Genomic DNA, 16,191 nt, shown 5'->3' on the forward strand with positions numbered 1-16,191 from the left:
GCAGCAGAAGGGTAGCACTCTTTAACCCTCTTCTCTGTCCCCAGCAGGAGCTCAGTGAGTACAACGCCACGGCCATAAAAAGCCCCACCAACACAGTCACTGTACAGGGCCTCAAAGCCGGCGCCATCTATGTCTTCCAGGTGCGGGCACGCACCGTTGCAGGCTATGGGCGCTACAGTGGCAAGATGTACTTCCAAACCATGACAGAAGGTAAGCGGAGATCACCAAGCACCACCCTCACCAACCAGTGAGCCAATAAATGCACAAATTGCACGCGGGGGGCGGGGGCGCAGTCCAACCAGTTGCCTGTGCCAACCAGAAAGCAGGCCACTTCCCTCCCCACCACCTTTGTACATGATACAAACTGCGCTGTAAGCCTTAGAGCCTCAGGATCTAAGGCCCACAAAGGTCCCCACTTCCATATTACCATCATTTCAGTGAGGCTGCTTCCTCTTCTAAAATACTTAGGAAGTCAGACCTAACTTGTAGATCCATACTTATCAAATCCTTTTCTTTCTGGGCTCTGTTTTTTTTGGTGTGTGTGTGTATCAAGCAAACAAAAAAGAAAAAGCGTTGTGCTTAACTGAGATAGTAAGCATTGTACCCAATTACAACTCCGGCAAGTTGCAGTCAGACTGAGACTTCTGAAATCCTAGCTAAGCTGAACAAGAAGTGTTGGGATAAATTAGTAATGTCTGCCCTGGGCAAAGGAATGGGCCTCTGTGCTCTGTTTGCTTTCCAGGCTTGGAGTATATGGTCTCTGACTACCTTTTCTGCTTTAATAATCTTGAAGGACAGTAGATTATAAGGAGCTGTGTAACTTCTGAAACAAGGCAGATGAGAGTCCACTGCTGGCTTGGCCCTAACTGTCTAGCTGAAAACACACTCCCTAGCTTCTGGTCCTGTCTTGTTTGTCCATAAAAGGGATGAAAATTACATTATTACCATCATCTACACCAAACATATATACTTCTAAGCTTAGGGCCCTACCTTAGAGTCCTCAAACCATTGAGGATGCATTATGTTTAGAATAGTGTCCTTTCCATGGACCTGTCACCAGCCAACCAAGTTCAGGGACATTTCCCAGACCTAAGGAGAGACCACTCACTGTAGGAAGTGTATTCCAGGGCTGTTGCAGAGGTCTCTGTGACCCTGGAAACAGTAACAACGGGAGTCTCGGCTGGCTGAGGGTTCACTGTGAGCCAAGTATTACCAGAGATTTACCCATAACTCTGGGGTAGTGTTATGCCCAGACTTCAGCATCCCTTCTTAGCCCCTGACCATGGAGTATAGACTGCACGCTCAGTTGACTAAGCTTTCCAGAGGCTCTCAGGTTTAGGAATTTAGGGAAGACCCTCAACTCCTATCCCACTGAGGCAGCCTTCCCTGTATGTGCACCTATGTTCCAATATTTGTCTCCTCTGCCCTTTCCTCACCAGCAGCTCCTCTTGCCTTTCTATGAGCACATCAGATGGGCGCTCAGGCCAGGGACTGGGCCCCATCCCAACTCCCCTTATTAACTCAACAAATCTGCACCAGGGCATGCTGTATGCTTTGCCATGTGCAGGTTCTAAGAACCCAAGATGACCTCCTGCCTTGCCAAGCTCCTCTTCTTCATACCACGGAGGAGGATGCTGATGTAGCTGGCCTCAGCCCAGCCAATGCCAAGTGCATCTGTGCACTGCCATTCACGTCCTGGCCTCAGGGCTGGCAGATGAGCTCACATGCTGGCTTTGACCTCTTCCTTCCTACACAGCCTCAGGCCCATTCTGACCTCCATAAGCTTGATTTCCCAAGCCCAAGAAGAGCCCACTGTAGGCAGTGCATCCCAGGGTTGTTGTGGAGGTCTCTGTGAGGCACACTGGAAACAGAAACAATGGCAGGCCAAGCTGGCTGATGTTCAGCCAAGTATTGTCAGAGATTTACCCACAATCCTATGGGATGAGATCTGTCAATTTCCCCATCTTGGAGATATTACTCAGTTGATAGACTGCTTACCTAGTACAGTTAGGATTTCTGCCCAGGAGCCTCCCTCCCCACCCCTAGCCATTCTTGCTTATCACCACATCAGCAAAGGAGTGCAGGGGTCCCTGTATCTACTTTTAAAATGAGGAGATGAGGGTTAAAGCCAACCATAGGCCTGTTCCTTCTCACATCTCACTTCCTGCTCAGCGTGAGGAAATTGCTGGGGTTAGAAACAGGAAGGGCGCCTAGGGGTCACCTCAGAGACCATCGGTGGAGGATGGAGGTAGGGTCAGGCCCCCCTGAACCAGGCTGCGATAACCATTGTCACTATCTCTGCAGCCGAGTACCAGACCAGCATCAAGGAAAAGCTACCCCTCATCGTTGGCTCCTCTGCCGCCGGCTTAGTCTTCCTCATTGCTGTGGTCGTCATTGCCATCGTATGTAACAGGTGGGTGGCGGCTTCTGGGCCTTGTCTTTAGCCATAGTTGGGAGCAGATGGGGGACTTTTTCACAGGCACTGGGGGCCCTGGAGGCGTTGCAGTAGTCCAGGATATCTCAGGTGCCCATCATCCATACATACAGTAGAAACGGGTGCTGTCCCGACAAGTGTGTGGGCAGGGTTGCCCAATGAGGCAGTGAGGGCCATCCCAGACCAAGAGGGCAGAGATGATGGCAGGGTGCTGAGAACTGTGGGGAGGCTGAAGGAATTCATTCCCTGTCTTCTGTACTAGCTAAAGCATGGAGGCTGAAAATAGGGGAGTAGCTTAGCCAGCAGGGGCGGGGCAGGGTGGGCGTGGCGAAGCAGAGACAGGAGATTGAGCCAATCCTTGATGGCTGTGGGACGTGATGCGAAGACCCCTCCTGCTTAAAGAAACCCCCACACTTACTTCCCAGCCAAGGACCAGAGGAAGCTCAGACGGACAGTGCCACCGAGGTTAGTGGAGTCAGACGCCACAACTAGAATCTGAGGACTTTGTTTCTTCCCTTTAAAGGGACTTGGCTACAGAAAGGACAGGGGACAGAATGAGCCTGGATTCGCGGAGGGCAAAAAGGGAAAGCCAAGTGGGGTAAGGCTAGGACTAGATTCTACCACCTCTAGCAAAGGAGTGGCCTCAAGGAGTTGCCCTCCTCTCCCTGTCACCTCCCTGGGTGCCTTCGGGTGGCTCCAGCCCTTTGCTCTTGTTCCAGAAGACGGGGGTTTGAGCGTGCCGACTCAGAGTACACGGACAAGCTACAGCACTACACCAGCGGACACAGTACGTACACACCCTAGCCATCCTGACACCCTGGGGCCCTTCTCTACCATCTCCATGGAGACCCTCCTCCAGCTGCTGGTGCTGCTGCGGCTGCGGGGCTCCCACTGCTGCTGCCACCACGACTGCCTCCTCCTCTTCCTCTTCCTCCTTGTCTTCTTCAAGATTTGTGTTTTTAAATGTGTGTGTGTGTGTGTGTGTGTGTGTGTGTGTGTGTGTGTGTGTGAAGGTTTGTGTGAGGGTATGTGCCATGGAGGGTTGTGGGGGGGGGTGCGCTTACCTATGGACTCACAGAGGACATCAGATCCCTTGGAACTGGAGTTGCAGGTGTCTGTGGGATGCCTGTCTTGTTACATGGGGTGCTGGGATCTGAACTCCAAGTCCTTATGGTGTATATACATCAAGTGCTCGTCATCACTGAGCCATCATCTCTCCTGCCCCTCCCTAAGGTCAGGTGGGTCCTGGGTGTGCCAGCTGCCTCTAACTTTTTAGCTTTCGCACCAGCTATTCTGTGTGTACTTCCTATGATGACCCTACCGTGCAACACCATGTACCCTGATAGCCCTTCCCTGACTCCATCCATCCTGGATCTTAGCCCTGCTCTGAGTCAGCACAGCTCTTCTTACCGGGGACATCGTCCTAACTGTTGTCTGGTCTCCCTGCAGATGTAGCAGGTAGTCTCCAGACCTGAAGTTGCCCCCCTCCCCAACACTAACAGGGCACCCAGCAGCACATAGTAGGTACCACACATATGTGTGGGCTATGTAAGGAGATGGACCCAGAGCTGGGGGGGGGGCGTGGATTTAAATTTGAGGTCCAAGTGAGGGTCTTATTGAGAGCATTCGTTTGAACAAAAACACAAAGGCTTTGCAAAGGAGAATGGGCTGCTCAGATTTCTCCAGGGAAGAACATTGCAGGTAGGAAAATAGGCAGTGTACAGGAGAAGTAAGCATGGCCGAGCCAGAGTCGGGTGGGAATGGGAGGCGGGAGTAATTCTTGTTGGCCATGTAGAACTTTGGCTTTTCCTTGGAGTGAGGTGGGAAGCCTCAGGACATTCTGAGCGGAGGACTAACTTGTTCTGTGTTATGGTCTTAACAAAGGCTTCTCTGGTATTGTGTGGAGAACAGAGAGAAGAAGCTGAAGCCAAGGAGGTGGCTCTTGGAGCCATCCAGGCCAGATACAGTGTTGGCTAGATCAGGTGGTAGGGGTATTGGTAGAAGTTTGTGTATGTGTGTGTGTGTGTGTGTGTGTGTATGAGAGAGAGAGAGAGAGAGAGAGAGAGAGAGTGAGTCTTGGTCTCATAGCTCAGACTGTTGTTGAGCTCACCATATAGTCAAAGATGAGTTTGAAGTTTTTTGGGAGTTTTGGTTTGGTTTTTGGTTTTTTGGAGACAGGGTTTCTCTGTGTAGGCCTGGCTGTCCTGGAACTCACTCTGTAGACCAGGCTGGCCTCAAACTCAGAGATCTGCCTGCCTCTGCCTCCCGAGTGCTGGGATTAAAGGCGTGTGCCACCACTGCCCAGCGAGTTTGAATTTATAATCCTCGTGCCTCCACTTCCCAAGGGTTTGGGTTTGCAGGCATGTGCTACCATACCCAAGCTATGTGGTGCTAGGGATTGAAGCCAGGACTTTGTTCATGCTAGACAAACACTCTCCCCACTGGAAAGAGGAAAGTTCCTGGGCTTAGCAACCACTTTGGACATAAATATAAAAATAAGCTGCTACAATCGCTATCAAGACCAGGTGACAGCTGAACAGACGGTGGGAGCGGACATCCTAAGCATCACCGCAGTGGATGGATGGGTGACAGTGACGTCACGACCTCAGTGCTTCTTCCCACCACCATCTCGGTCATAGACACAGTCTGTGTGCTTAAGTGTCAAGAGTTGTTTAGGCTGGAGAGATGGCTCAGAAGTTAAGAGCACTGTCTGCTCTCCCAGAGCACCCAAGTTTAATTCCCAGCACCCATCTGTAACTCCAGTCCTAGGGGACCCAACATCCCTTTTCTGACCTTCTTGGGCACCAGGCATATAAATGGCACATAAGCATACAAGCAGGCAGAACACTCCTAAGAAGATAAAAGGAACTGTCATCGTGAGCTGGGGAGACAGGTCAGGGGATAAAGTGTTTGCCTCTCAAGCTTGAGGTCCTGAGTTCAATTCCCAGTTCAGTTTCTCATGTGAAAAACACTGGCTTTCTCTCTTTGCTGTTCCTCTGCTAGGGCGGTGAATGCTGGGAATCTCTGGGACTCCGTGCTCAGCCAGTGTAGCATGCTTAGCAAGCTCCATCCAGGTCAATGAAAAAAAACAAGGTGGATGGCCTTGGAGGTTGACCTTTGCCTTCCACTTGTGAGCACACACACATACTTAAGTGTCTACACACATAGTAGGTATAATGTGAACCCACATGTACAGAAACAAAGCCGTCCTTCATGCTCAGTGCAGAGGTACCATTTAATCCTTGTAATAGTCCCACTGTGAGTATGGAGTCTAGGACCCAGACTACACAGCAGGGCTGGGAAGGAGCTAGCCCTGCTACCACCACCCTGTGCTGCATCCCCCAACCCTGTGCTGCGTCCCCACCAAGGCAGACTTTAGGCAGCCTCTCCTGGGTTAATAGGAAGCATGGCACTTTGGAACCTGAGCCAATAACAAAGAAATGATGAGAGTTTGTTTGTTTGAGACAAAGGGGTGGTGTGTGTGTGTGTGTGTGTGTGTGTGTGTGTGTGTGTGTGTGTGTAATAGCCCTGGCTGTCCTGGACTCACTTTGTAGTCCAGACTGGCCCCAAACTCACAGAGATCTACCTGCCTCTGCTTCCTGAGTGCTGGGACTAAAGGTGTGTGCCGCCACACCCAGAATTTGTTCAGAAGTCAATATCCTTTTCTCCTGAGCTCTTGTTCCCTGCCCTAAAAGCTCAGAGCCATGCAGGATACACCCAGGGATCCCATGTTCACCTCACAGACCTGTACAGCCAAAGAAAGGAGAAAGTCGAGAGCCAGAGCTATGTGTGGCTGGTCAGGATTACCAGCACAGACTCTCCTTTCTCAGCCATGGCACATGCTAAGTGAAAACCAAGCTGGGGATGTCTGGATGCGGAGCCAAAGGGCCTGGCCTTCTCTCTCATCTCTGTTCTGGCACCGGCCAGCTGGTCACACTGGGGAAAACACTGGACCTCTCTGAGCTTGACATCCTTATAGAGACCATAGAAAGAGTGAGGGATCCTTGGGATGAATCAGTGGTTCCTAGCGTAGTAACAGTGTCCTTATAATGGTAACATTTCATGCAAGCCAAGTCATCTTTACAATAGTCATGTGTTGCTTTGTCCCCTCCCCCCAATACTCTGCTAAGTCCTTCCTAAAAGTTCTCCATGGCTGTGGAAATGGCTCACTTGGTTAAAGAGCTTACAGTGAGACAAGAAAACCTGCTTTGATCTCCAGGACCTGTGTTTAAAAAAGAAAAAGACCGAAAGCATGGTGGCACCCACCTGTTATCCCAGCACTGAGGGGGGAGGGGCAGGGGGATCTCTGGGGCTCCCTGGCCAACCAGCCCAGGCTAATCTGCATATTCCAGGCTAGTGAGGGACTCTGTCCCTCCCACACAAAAAAATCCCAAGGTAGATGGCTCCTGAGGAATGACACTCAAGGTTGTCTTTTGGGTCCTGCACACACTTAGACACACACTTACACACACACACACACACACACACGTCTCTCATTTAACCTTCACAGTTACCTAATAATGGACATCGTTATGCTCATTTTGTAGTAAAAAACAAACAAACAACAAAAACAAAACAAAAAACAAGGACAGAGTTCGAGTGACAGGGCACCCGCTATTAAACCTGGATTCAACCCCCTGAAGTAGTTTATTTGTGACCATCAGTAGCTACAGGGGTGGAATTCAAACCCAGGCCTCTGTGTGCCTGGTTCTCTTCTTGCCTCCAGAGAGGTCCATCTGGATTCAGGGTGATAGTAGGTGACTCTCAGAGCCATAAGCCTGTAGACCATAGCCTGATGTTGCTGCTAACTCTGGCTGTCCTCACCCAGGCTTGGGCCAGCAAATGTGTCTGTCCTGACACTATCCTGTGAGATTTTTTTTTTCTGGCCATGAGCTCATTGTGTATCTACCTGGAGGACTGGCAACCTAGTAGACACCAAACGGAACCCAGAGCTGCCTGTGTCCCACCCGGCTGCTGCTGTTCATTCGCTGTGTGTGCGTCTCTTTGGATGGGTTTTGCTCCCTCTGCTGGTCTTCCATTCAATGGGAGTAAGATTGCGTTGGACCAAACGAAGCTGTTATTTTTGGAAGTCAGACACAGTCTAATGTTCGCAACTCCTAAGGTTCAGCCAAATAGCAATTTCCTGGCAGCATCATTAGAAAGGGATGATTGCGTCTGAAACTACAAACTTTATAGGACAGGTTCATACCCAATAAATCTGCGCTGAGTGTGTGTGCAACAAGTGCCTATTAAGCATCTGCTGTATGTCACCTTCACACACGTGGTGGAACAAACCCGCCAGAGCAAGAGCTTCTAAGCTGGGATTAGACTCTCGGAGCTCACCACAGCCTGTGAACACCACTACTGCACATGGAATATGGGAGTGTGCACACTAGGAAGAATCTCTCTCCAAGTGGCAGAACTGTGCCTTTCACCAAATTCTCAAAGGTGAACTCGTGACCCCAAATGAGAAGATGCATAAGTGAATATCTGTGATTCTACAGTAAGCATTTATTGGCTGCCTACTGTATGCCAGTACTGAGGAGTGAGCTGGAACCAGACAGAATCACCTCTGCCTTTCTGGGGGAGAAGGTAAAACACCTCCAGGCACCAGAAAGTTCCGGAAAGGGGATTCAGGGAGGTGTGGGCATGGGTGTTTGGAGGCTGTGGACCAGGATAGGAAAGTCACAAGACACCGAGGTCATAGATTGATGGTGGCGATAGAGCTGTGATACCTAACGAGGGCCACAGCCCCTTCTGGAGAAATCCCAGCAGGCTTCACAGAGGAGGTGGTGTATGATGTGATCTTAAAGGGGAAGAGGAAGTGCCCTGAGGGGGTAAGAACCACATGACCTCAGAAGCAAGGAGGGATGAAATATGCCTGGAGCCCCTAGGAGGGAACTGTTATTAACTAACGTTATCAGTCTGTTGTCCGCTGCTATCACAAATCACCCAAGGCTGTATCATGTGTAAAGAGAGAAGGTTAACTATTGCTCAGTCAGCTGTTCTGCTGAAGGCCCTGTTGTAGAGAGTTCTAGGCAGGAGTGCATGTGACAGGGAAAGGCCACAAGACAGACAGGAGGACTGGGCTTGCTCTTCTCTAGTCTTTCAGAAAAACTAACTGGTCTCCAGGGTCCCACAAGCCTTTCCTCCCAACAGTTGTGCCCAGTGACTCGCGCTAGGGTCCACCTCTTAAGGGGCCCACAGCCTTCACATGCCACCATGAGGACTAAGTCTCACTCACATGAACCTGCTGGGGACAAGGACCTCGTCCAAACTGGAGCAGCTAGTGGATGGGAGCTGAGAGCTGGGTGAGACCAGTCGTGAGTGGCTTGCCATTGTTCCTCTGTCGTCCTGACCAGTGCTCCCAGCTAAGGCTGGGGATGGACTCTGGCTGCTGCCCACAGAGGTACAGGCTTTGGGTGAGATTCTCCTTTGCTCCTGGAGTGGCCTCATTCCTGCTGTCCCAGCTGGCCTGTCAGAAAGTGATCTCCCCAAGTGATGCTGAAACTCAAGAGGCTGAAAGCCAGGCACCGTGACCCATGCATTGGGTTTGAACAAAATGGCTTCTCCTGTCGCCTGACTTGGAAGGAGGAAGCTATGGCTCATCCAGCAGGTCAAGGGAAACTGAGCCAGGGCCAGCAGGAGTGAAAATTGTGACCAAGAGAACTGTCCCTGAGTCTGGAGTGTATGTTCTCATGGATGAGTGTGTAGGGGAGGGTAGCCATTAAGAGTGGTGGCTGCTCTTACCAACGGCTCAGGTTCCTCAGTGGGCACATAGTAGCTCAAACTCCTGTTCTGGGGACCCAGCGCCCTCTTCTGGCTTCCACTGGTACTGCATGCATGTGATACACAAGCTTACATGCAGGCAAAAAACAAAACAAAACAAACAAACAAACAATACCCCACTCATATCTATAAAACATTTTTTTTTACAAAAGAAGAGCCATCCTTGAAGTCTGGGTATTTGTAGCTATGTTGTAAAGCATTTGCCTACCATGTACAAGGCCCTGGGTTCAATCCTTAGCCCCATAAATATAAGAGAATCAGCTTTGGGATTAGAGAGATAAAGGCTGGCCTGTGTCAGTATGTCTGTGTGTCTTTTCCTTTTTAAGATTTATTTTTAGGGTGGTGTGTATGTGTGTGCACATGAGAGCAGGTACCCATGGAAGCCAAAAGAGGGCATCAGATCCCCTCAAGCACGAGTTATAATTAAGAGCAGTTTAGAGCACTTGCCGCCATTCCAAACAACCAGGGGTTTGGTTCCCAGCACCCACATCAGGTGGCTTGACCATCTGTCAGTCCAGCTCCAGGGAATGTGATGCCCTCTTCTGGTCTCCATGGGCACCTGTTGTCATGTACACATACCACATGTAGATATGTTCACCATATTCAGATACACATGGTGAATAATAATATCTTTTGAAGAAGGAGAGAGACAGACAGACAGATAGACAGAGAGAAATTGATCCTGTGCTCAAACCTGAAAGGCCTTGGGGCTCCACGATATGTGGCCTTGGCCTGAGTGATTGGCTTTAGAGAGCTCCACTTCTGTCTCACAGCTCCTGAGAGGACAAGGGAGAGATTTAAAAAAAAAAATTTTTTTTCATGCCAAGAGTCTGGCACAGTGTCAGGCTCAGAGAAAGGCTCGGCGAGTAGCAGCTGCTGTTACTATAATTCATCTTTGTCGCCCAGATCCTCAGCTCCCCAGACACGGAGCATCTATTGTGTGCAGAGAGAGCTCTGAGATGCTTGCCTGCTAGAGGAGCAGTGAGAGGAGAGCCTGTGCCCAGCTCCTTCCCAGGCGCTCCGTCACCAATGGTGGTTCTTACTGTTCCTGTGGAACCTCAGGCTCCTATATGACTCCACTGAAAGTTTGCATCACAAGGCCAGCAGAGCGTGTGTGTGTGTGTGTGTGTGTGTGTGTGTGTGTGTGTGTGCATGCCTGTATGCGCATATGCCTGCCTGTTTGTCTGGGTGTATGTGTTTTTTCTTTTTCTTTTTTTTTTTTTCTTTTTTTTCTTTTTTTTTGGTTTTCCAAGACAGGGTTTCTCTGTGTAGCCCTGGCTGTCCTGGAACTCACTCTGTAGATCAGGCTGGCCTCGAACTCAGAAATCCGCCTGCCTCTGCCTCCCGAGTGCTGGGATTAAAGGCGTGCGCCACCACTTGCCCAGCTGTGTTTTTCCTTTTTTAAGATTTATTTTCAGGGGCTGGAGAGATGACTTAGAGGTTAAGAGCACCGACTGCTCTTCCAAAGGTCCTGAAGTTCAAATCCCAGCAACCACATGGTGGCTCACAACCACCTGTAATGAGATCTGACGCCCTCTTCTGGCACATCTGAAGACAGCTACAGTGTACTTACATATAATAAATAAATAAATCTTTTTTAAAAAAAGATTTATTTTTAGGGGTGGGTGTGTGTGTGTGTGTGCATGCGTGCACACTTATGTGTTGGGGTATGTGCACATGAGTGCAGATGCCCGTGGAGGCCAGCAGAGGGCATCAGATTCCCTAGGGCTCTCATTACAGATGGTTATGAGCCACCCAAAATGGCTGCTAGGAGCCAAACTCAGTTTTCCTGAAAGAGCAGTGTGTACCTTTATCTGCTCCATCGTCTCCCCAACCCCAGAAGGTTCTTTTTTGAGAAGCATGTGTGTAACCTAAGGTGTGTGCGTGTGTATGAATGCAAGCACATGTATGCTGCAGTGTATGTGGAGTGGAGAGGACGGTGGACAACCTCAGGTGCTGGGCCTTGCTTTCTACATTGAGACAGTCTCTCGTTTTGTCTCTGCATGCTCCAAGCTAGTTAGCCCACAAGCATCTGGGGGAATTTCCTGTCTCTTCCTCCTGTCGCCTCATAGGAGTGCTGGGGATATAGATGCTCACACTGCTGGACCCAACCTAGGATCTGGGGATTAAACTCGCATTTGCCAGGCAAGCGCTGTACCTACTGAGCGTCTCCTCAGCCCCGGTAGAGCATTCTAAATCATCTCTACCCGGGATAGATTTTTCAAGATACTTTCTTTGTATCATATTTATTGCCATAATTTCAGACTTTGTAAAGAGCATGCATTCCTTTTTACAAATAATGTGACCCAGTTCTATTCTTAGTTTTTATTTATTATTATTGTGTGCGTATGGGTGGCTGGGTTTGAGGATCAGCGTGCAGTGCACACATGTGGAACTCAGAGGGTAAGCTTTGGGAGTCGGCTCTCCCCTTCCACCTCACTGAAGCAGGGCCTCTCATATCGTTTCTGCCATGCTGTGTACTTCAAGCTAGTGACTCACAAACTTCCAGGCTGTTCCCCTTCCTCTGCCTCCCATCTCTCTGTAGAGCAAGTGTCGGGATTACAGACATACACACCAGCACATCTGGCTTTTCATTTTTACTTTTTAAAATGAGGTTTCCAAGCTCAAACTCTGGATGTTAGGCTCAATATAGCAACCATGTTTACCCACTGAGTCACCTTACACCTTACAAATTACTATGTTAGTTTAAAGGAGCCAATATAATAGTAACGGCCCATGCCTTTGATTATGGCACTCGAGAGGCAGAAGCAGGCAGATCTCTGGGTTCAAGGCCAGCCTGGTCTATAGCGTGAGTTCCGGAACTGCAGAGGTATACAGAGAAATGTTGTCTCAGAAAAAAAAAAAAAGCCAATACTACTACTACTTATGATAATAATAATGATAATAATAGTAATAATATCTTATTACTGAGGGTCTCTGACTGAAAGGGTTAGCTTAACACATGTACACACATGCACACACATCACATCAGAGCAAAACACACCAACACAGTCAAAGCACAGCTCGTGTATTAGAGACAGGATTGGCCATATGCTGAGCTGTTCAGTTTTTGTGGATCTCTTCTGGTACTCTATTCTGCATCCCTGCTTTAAAAATCAGTGAACATGGGTGTCCAATAAAACTTTATCTGTTGCACAAGCAGAAGGTCCTGTACCGTGGGCTCCAGCTTCCAGCTTCCTGAGATGTCTGAAGGAGAAGCTGAGAAGAGTCATCAAATGGCTCTAGGGTCACACAGCTGAGCTAGTGTGGTTAGTGGCCTACAGGACCTCAGGGACTCCAACTGCTTGGTCCTAGAACTGCTGCCTCCTGAAACACAGCTTCCAGAGCTGAATGAAAGTGGGGAACTGGGGAGCCCAGAGGAGCCCTGGGTATTGGAATACCAAGTCAGGAGGGGAAGGCAGACTGATGGCCCTTCTTGCCTTCATCACTGGCTCATCATGGGTCAGAACGGGGACTTTGATGCCCAAACTGTTTTCTACTCTTTCTGCATCCACACACAGATGTTGGCAGCAGCTCAAGAATAGAATAAGTGTGTCCTGGGTCTGGCTTCAGGCTGGTCACCCAGGAATCCAGGGATCCAGAAAGCCCTGAGGCTCGGTCTGTGAGGGAGGGATCCATCCGGGAGTGTAGGGTACTCAGAGGTGATGAGCAAGGCACCCCTCCGGTCTCATGGACCTGGCTGCAGGGGTGCAGGTACTCTGGGCTGGCAGAAGAGGTTTGGGCTAGAGACACAGAGAGGTGGGTCACTTCTGTAGGACTCTGAGAAGACTATAATCTAAGACCAGCTCTTTCTATATTTGGATTCTAGTTCTTGGGTTTGGTTTGGTTTGGTTTGGTTTGGTTTGGTTTGGTTTGGTTTTGGTTTTTCGAGACAAGGTTTCTCTGTGTAGCCCTAGCTGTCCTGGAACTCACTCTGTAGACCAGGCTGGCCTTGAACTCAGAAATCCGCCTGCCTCTGCCTCCCAAGGGCTGGGATTAAAGGCGTGTGCCACCACCGCCCGGCTCTAATTCTTGTTTTTAAATCAATCTTTCTCTCTCTTATTTTTAAATACTCTCTCTATGTATGTGTGGGGGCCTCTGTGTGTGTGTGTGTGTGTGTGTGTGTGTGTGTGTGTGTGTGTGTGTGTGTTACACTTGTTAATATTAACGAGTATGTTAATATTAACTTGTTAATATTAACGAGTATGCACCTATTCATGTAGATACATGTATGCATTCTCATGATTTCTGTCAGGTTTCCTACCTTGACTTGGGGGAACAGGGTCTCACCGAACCCGAAGTTCATCAATTAGGCTAAACTAGCTGGCCATTGAGATTGAGGGATCACTCACCTCTACCCACTTCCCCCAAACCCCAATGTTGGGATTATACAGTCATACTGTAGTGAGGCACCTGGCTTTAATGTGGATACTAGGGATTTGAACTCAGGTCCTTGTGCTTGAGCGGGAGACTCTTCACTGACTAAGCCATCTTCCAAGCCTTCTTTTTCTTTATGACTTCCTCTTTCTTATCCTTGCACATGGATTCTGTATCACAAGGCAGCAAACCTATCCAGCCTTTTATTCTATGTCCATACCAAGAACAGACATCACTAATCAATCAAAAGTCATTTTTGCCACTCTAGAAGCTACTAGTAATCTCTGAAAGTTGGAACAATGGCTAGAACCTATTTGTCACTTTTCTGATCTCTGTTCCCCTTGCCTTTCTATTTGCTGCCTGTCAACTCTGTGAGACCTAGATGGGTCAGGTGACCTGAAGGGGGTTTCCTGGTTCTTATGGGGGCCATATAAGAGGACCCTTCCCCATGGGAGGGTACTGACTGCCCTTTTTCCATTGGTACACCTCTTGAGCCTGTCTGTGTGACCCAGCCTGGTCTTGTCCTCGCAGTGACCCCAGGCATGAAGATCTATATAGACCCTTTCACCTATGAAGATCCTAATGAGGCAGTGCGGGAGTTTGCCAAGGAAATTGACATCTCCTGTGTCAAGATTGAGCAGGTGATCGGAGCAGGTAGGTGGCAAATGCCTCAAGGTACCATGGCTTTGGTCATGGGTGGGGTGACCACAGTGTAACCCTGGGATTCAGGGTAAGTTGAAGATCAAGGGCCACAAAGGACCCTCTTAACAGATCAAAAATTTTAAGTAAAAGGGGCCCTACTAAAACCATCACATGCACAGAAGGGGAAACTGAGGCTGGAGTAAGGCACAGCAAGTTAGAGATTGAACTGGGTCTACAGCCTAGCTCTGTCCTTTCCACTGTCTCCAATAGCCCCATTCCCATCTCCCCAAATCTCCCATGTCTTCATCCCCAGATACCCCAGGGTAGTCATGAAGGACCCACTCTCCCAAAGATGGCTGGCCCTGCTCTGGGCTCTACATTCACAGAGGGATCCTTTGTCTGATAGAATGAGGTCATAAGGCACCCATAATGGGAATGATGGGACAGGGAAGTAATACTTCTCATCTGACACATGACACGATGTCTGTCTCAATGTGTCTATCCCAGGGGAATTTGGTGAGGTCTGCAGTGGCCATTTGAAGCTGCCAGGCAAGAGAGAGATCTTTGTAGCCATCAAGACCCTCAAGTCAGGATACACGGAGAAACAGCGCCGGGACTTCCTGAGTGAGGCATCCATCATGGGCCAGTTCGACCACCCCAATGTCATCCACCTGGAAGGGGTTGTCACCAAGAGCACACCTGTCATGATCATCACTGAATTCATGGAGAATGGATCTCTGGACTCCTTCCTCCGGGTAGGGAGAGCCTCAGGGGTGTGAGCAGGGCAGGAGAAGGGCTGCTGGGCATAATTTCATTGGATCTTGAAAAAGCTCTAGGTCAAGAATGCCTTACTGGCCACCACCTTCCATTGTGTTACCTTGACAGGCATTGTTAATCGATCCCAGAGCACCCTCCCACTCAGCTCAGAAGCCGTCTCAGAGTCCTTCTCAATGTGGTTCCTTGGGAAACCCGAGCATTTCCTCAGGGTTATGCCGCCTGAGGTGCATGCTCATCATTGCTCAAAAGCATTCTCATTACACACAGCAGAACCAAGCTCAGAGAGAAGCATTTGCCTAGAATCAGAGGGCCAAAGGGAGAGCCCAGACCACAGCCAGGGCTGTTGACACCACGTCTAGGGGTTTTCACCAGACTCTGTAGTTCTCCAAAGTTACTCACAGGAGGAAAACCAAAACTCAAGGCCAACAGGTGAATCCCCTCAGCACAGCACAGTCAGCCATCAAGACAGAGATCACTGACATGGGTGTCTGCAGTGTGCCAGCTGTCTTTCAAACAAATATTTATGAAGTTGGCGCCATCACCTTCCATGTGTTTCCTGTTTGAGTCAGAGCAGCCCTAAGAGACGTATGTAACTCTCCCCGCGTTGAACACACAACGTTGAGAGCACAATCAGGCTCAGAGAGATCGAGTCTGGTTGTATGTCCCAGCCTGCCTCTCCAGATAGAGACAGAGTCAGGGTCAACCCATGAATGGTTACTACCATCCTCAAGTTGGCTTCTCTGAGATTGCCGGGCGTCTTAGTCCTTCACATGGGTGTGTGCAAAGGTGGCAGAGACCTGCCATTGTAAAAAGGTCCAGAGCTCTCACACTCACTCTCCTGTTGACTCTATTTTCCACCTTCCCCAAAGCAAAATGATGGGCAGTTCACAGTCATCCAACTGGTGGGCATGCTGAGGGGCATTGCAGCCGGCATGAAGTACCTGGCAGACATGAACTACGTGCACCGTGACCTTGCTGCTCGAAACATCCTCGTCAACAGTAACCTGGTGTGTAAGGTGTCTGACTTTGGGCTCTCACGCTTCCTGGAGGATGACACGTCTGACCCCACCTATACCAGCGCTCTGGTAAGGGCACAGCAAGGGTCGCTGGGCATAAGCATCTCTCTGCGCCATGTGTATCCACTAACCCCGCCCAGGTGAAGCTTTCACTGG

General features: G+C 49.5%; 1 protein-coding gene across 4 annotated transcripts in view; it reads left to right on the forward strand.

The window, feature by feature from the left end:
- The window catches only part of Ephb2 (EPH receptor B2), a 182,268-nt gene that overhangs the window by 160,278 nt on the left and 5,799 nt on the right, over window positions 1-16,191 (forward strand). Inside the window, exons 7-12 of one of the 4 annotated variants that reach the window (XM_021159261.3) lie at window positions 45-210; window positions 2,305-2,413; window positions 3,154-3,221; window positions 14,132-14,254; window positions 14,750-14,997; window positions 15,889-16,104. In XM_021159261.3, the coding sequence (XP_021014920.1) occupies window positions 45-210; window positions 2,305-2,413; window positions 3,154-3,221; window positions 14,132-14,254; window positions 14,750-14,997; window positions 15,889-16,104 (930 nt within the window). The remainder of the gene's footprint in view (window positions 1-44; window positions 211-2,304; window positions 2,414-3,153; window positions 3,222-14,131; window positions 14,255-14,749; window positions 14,998-15,888; window positions 16,105-16,191) is intronic. The other 3 variants (XM_021159263.3, XM_029476643.2, XM_021159264.2) reach the window with 3 other exon arrangements.

This window comes from Mus caroli, unplaced genomic scaffold (assembly GCF_978045245.1).
Source record: "Mus caroli unplaced genomic scaffold, Mus_caroli_1 scaffold_6, whole genome shotgun sequence".
NCBI lineage: Eukaryota > Metazoa > Chordata > Mammalia > Rodentia > Muridae > Mus > Mus caroli.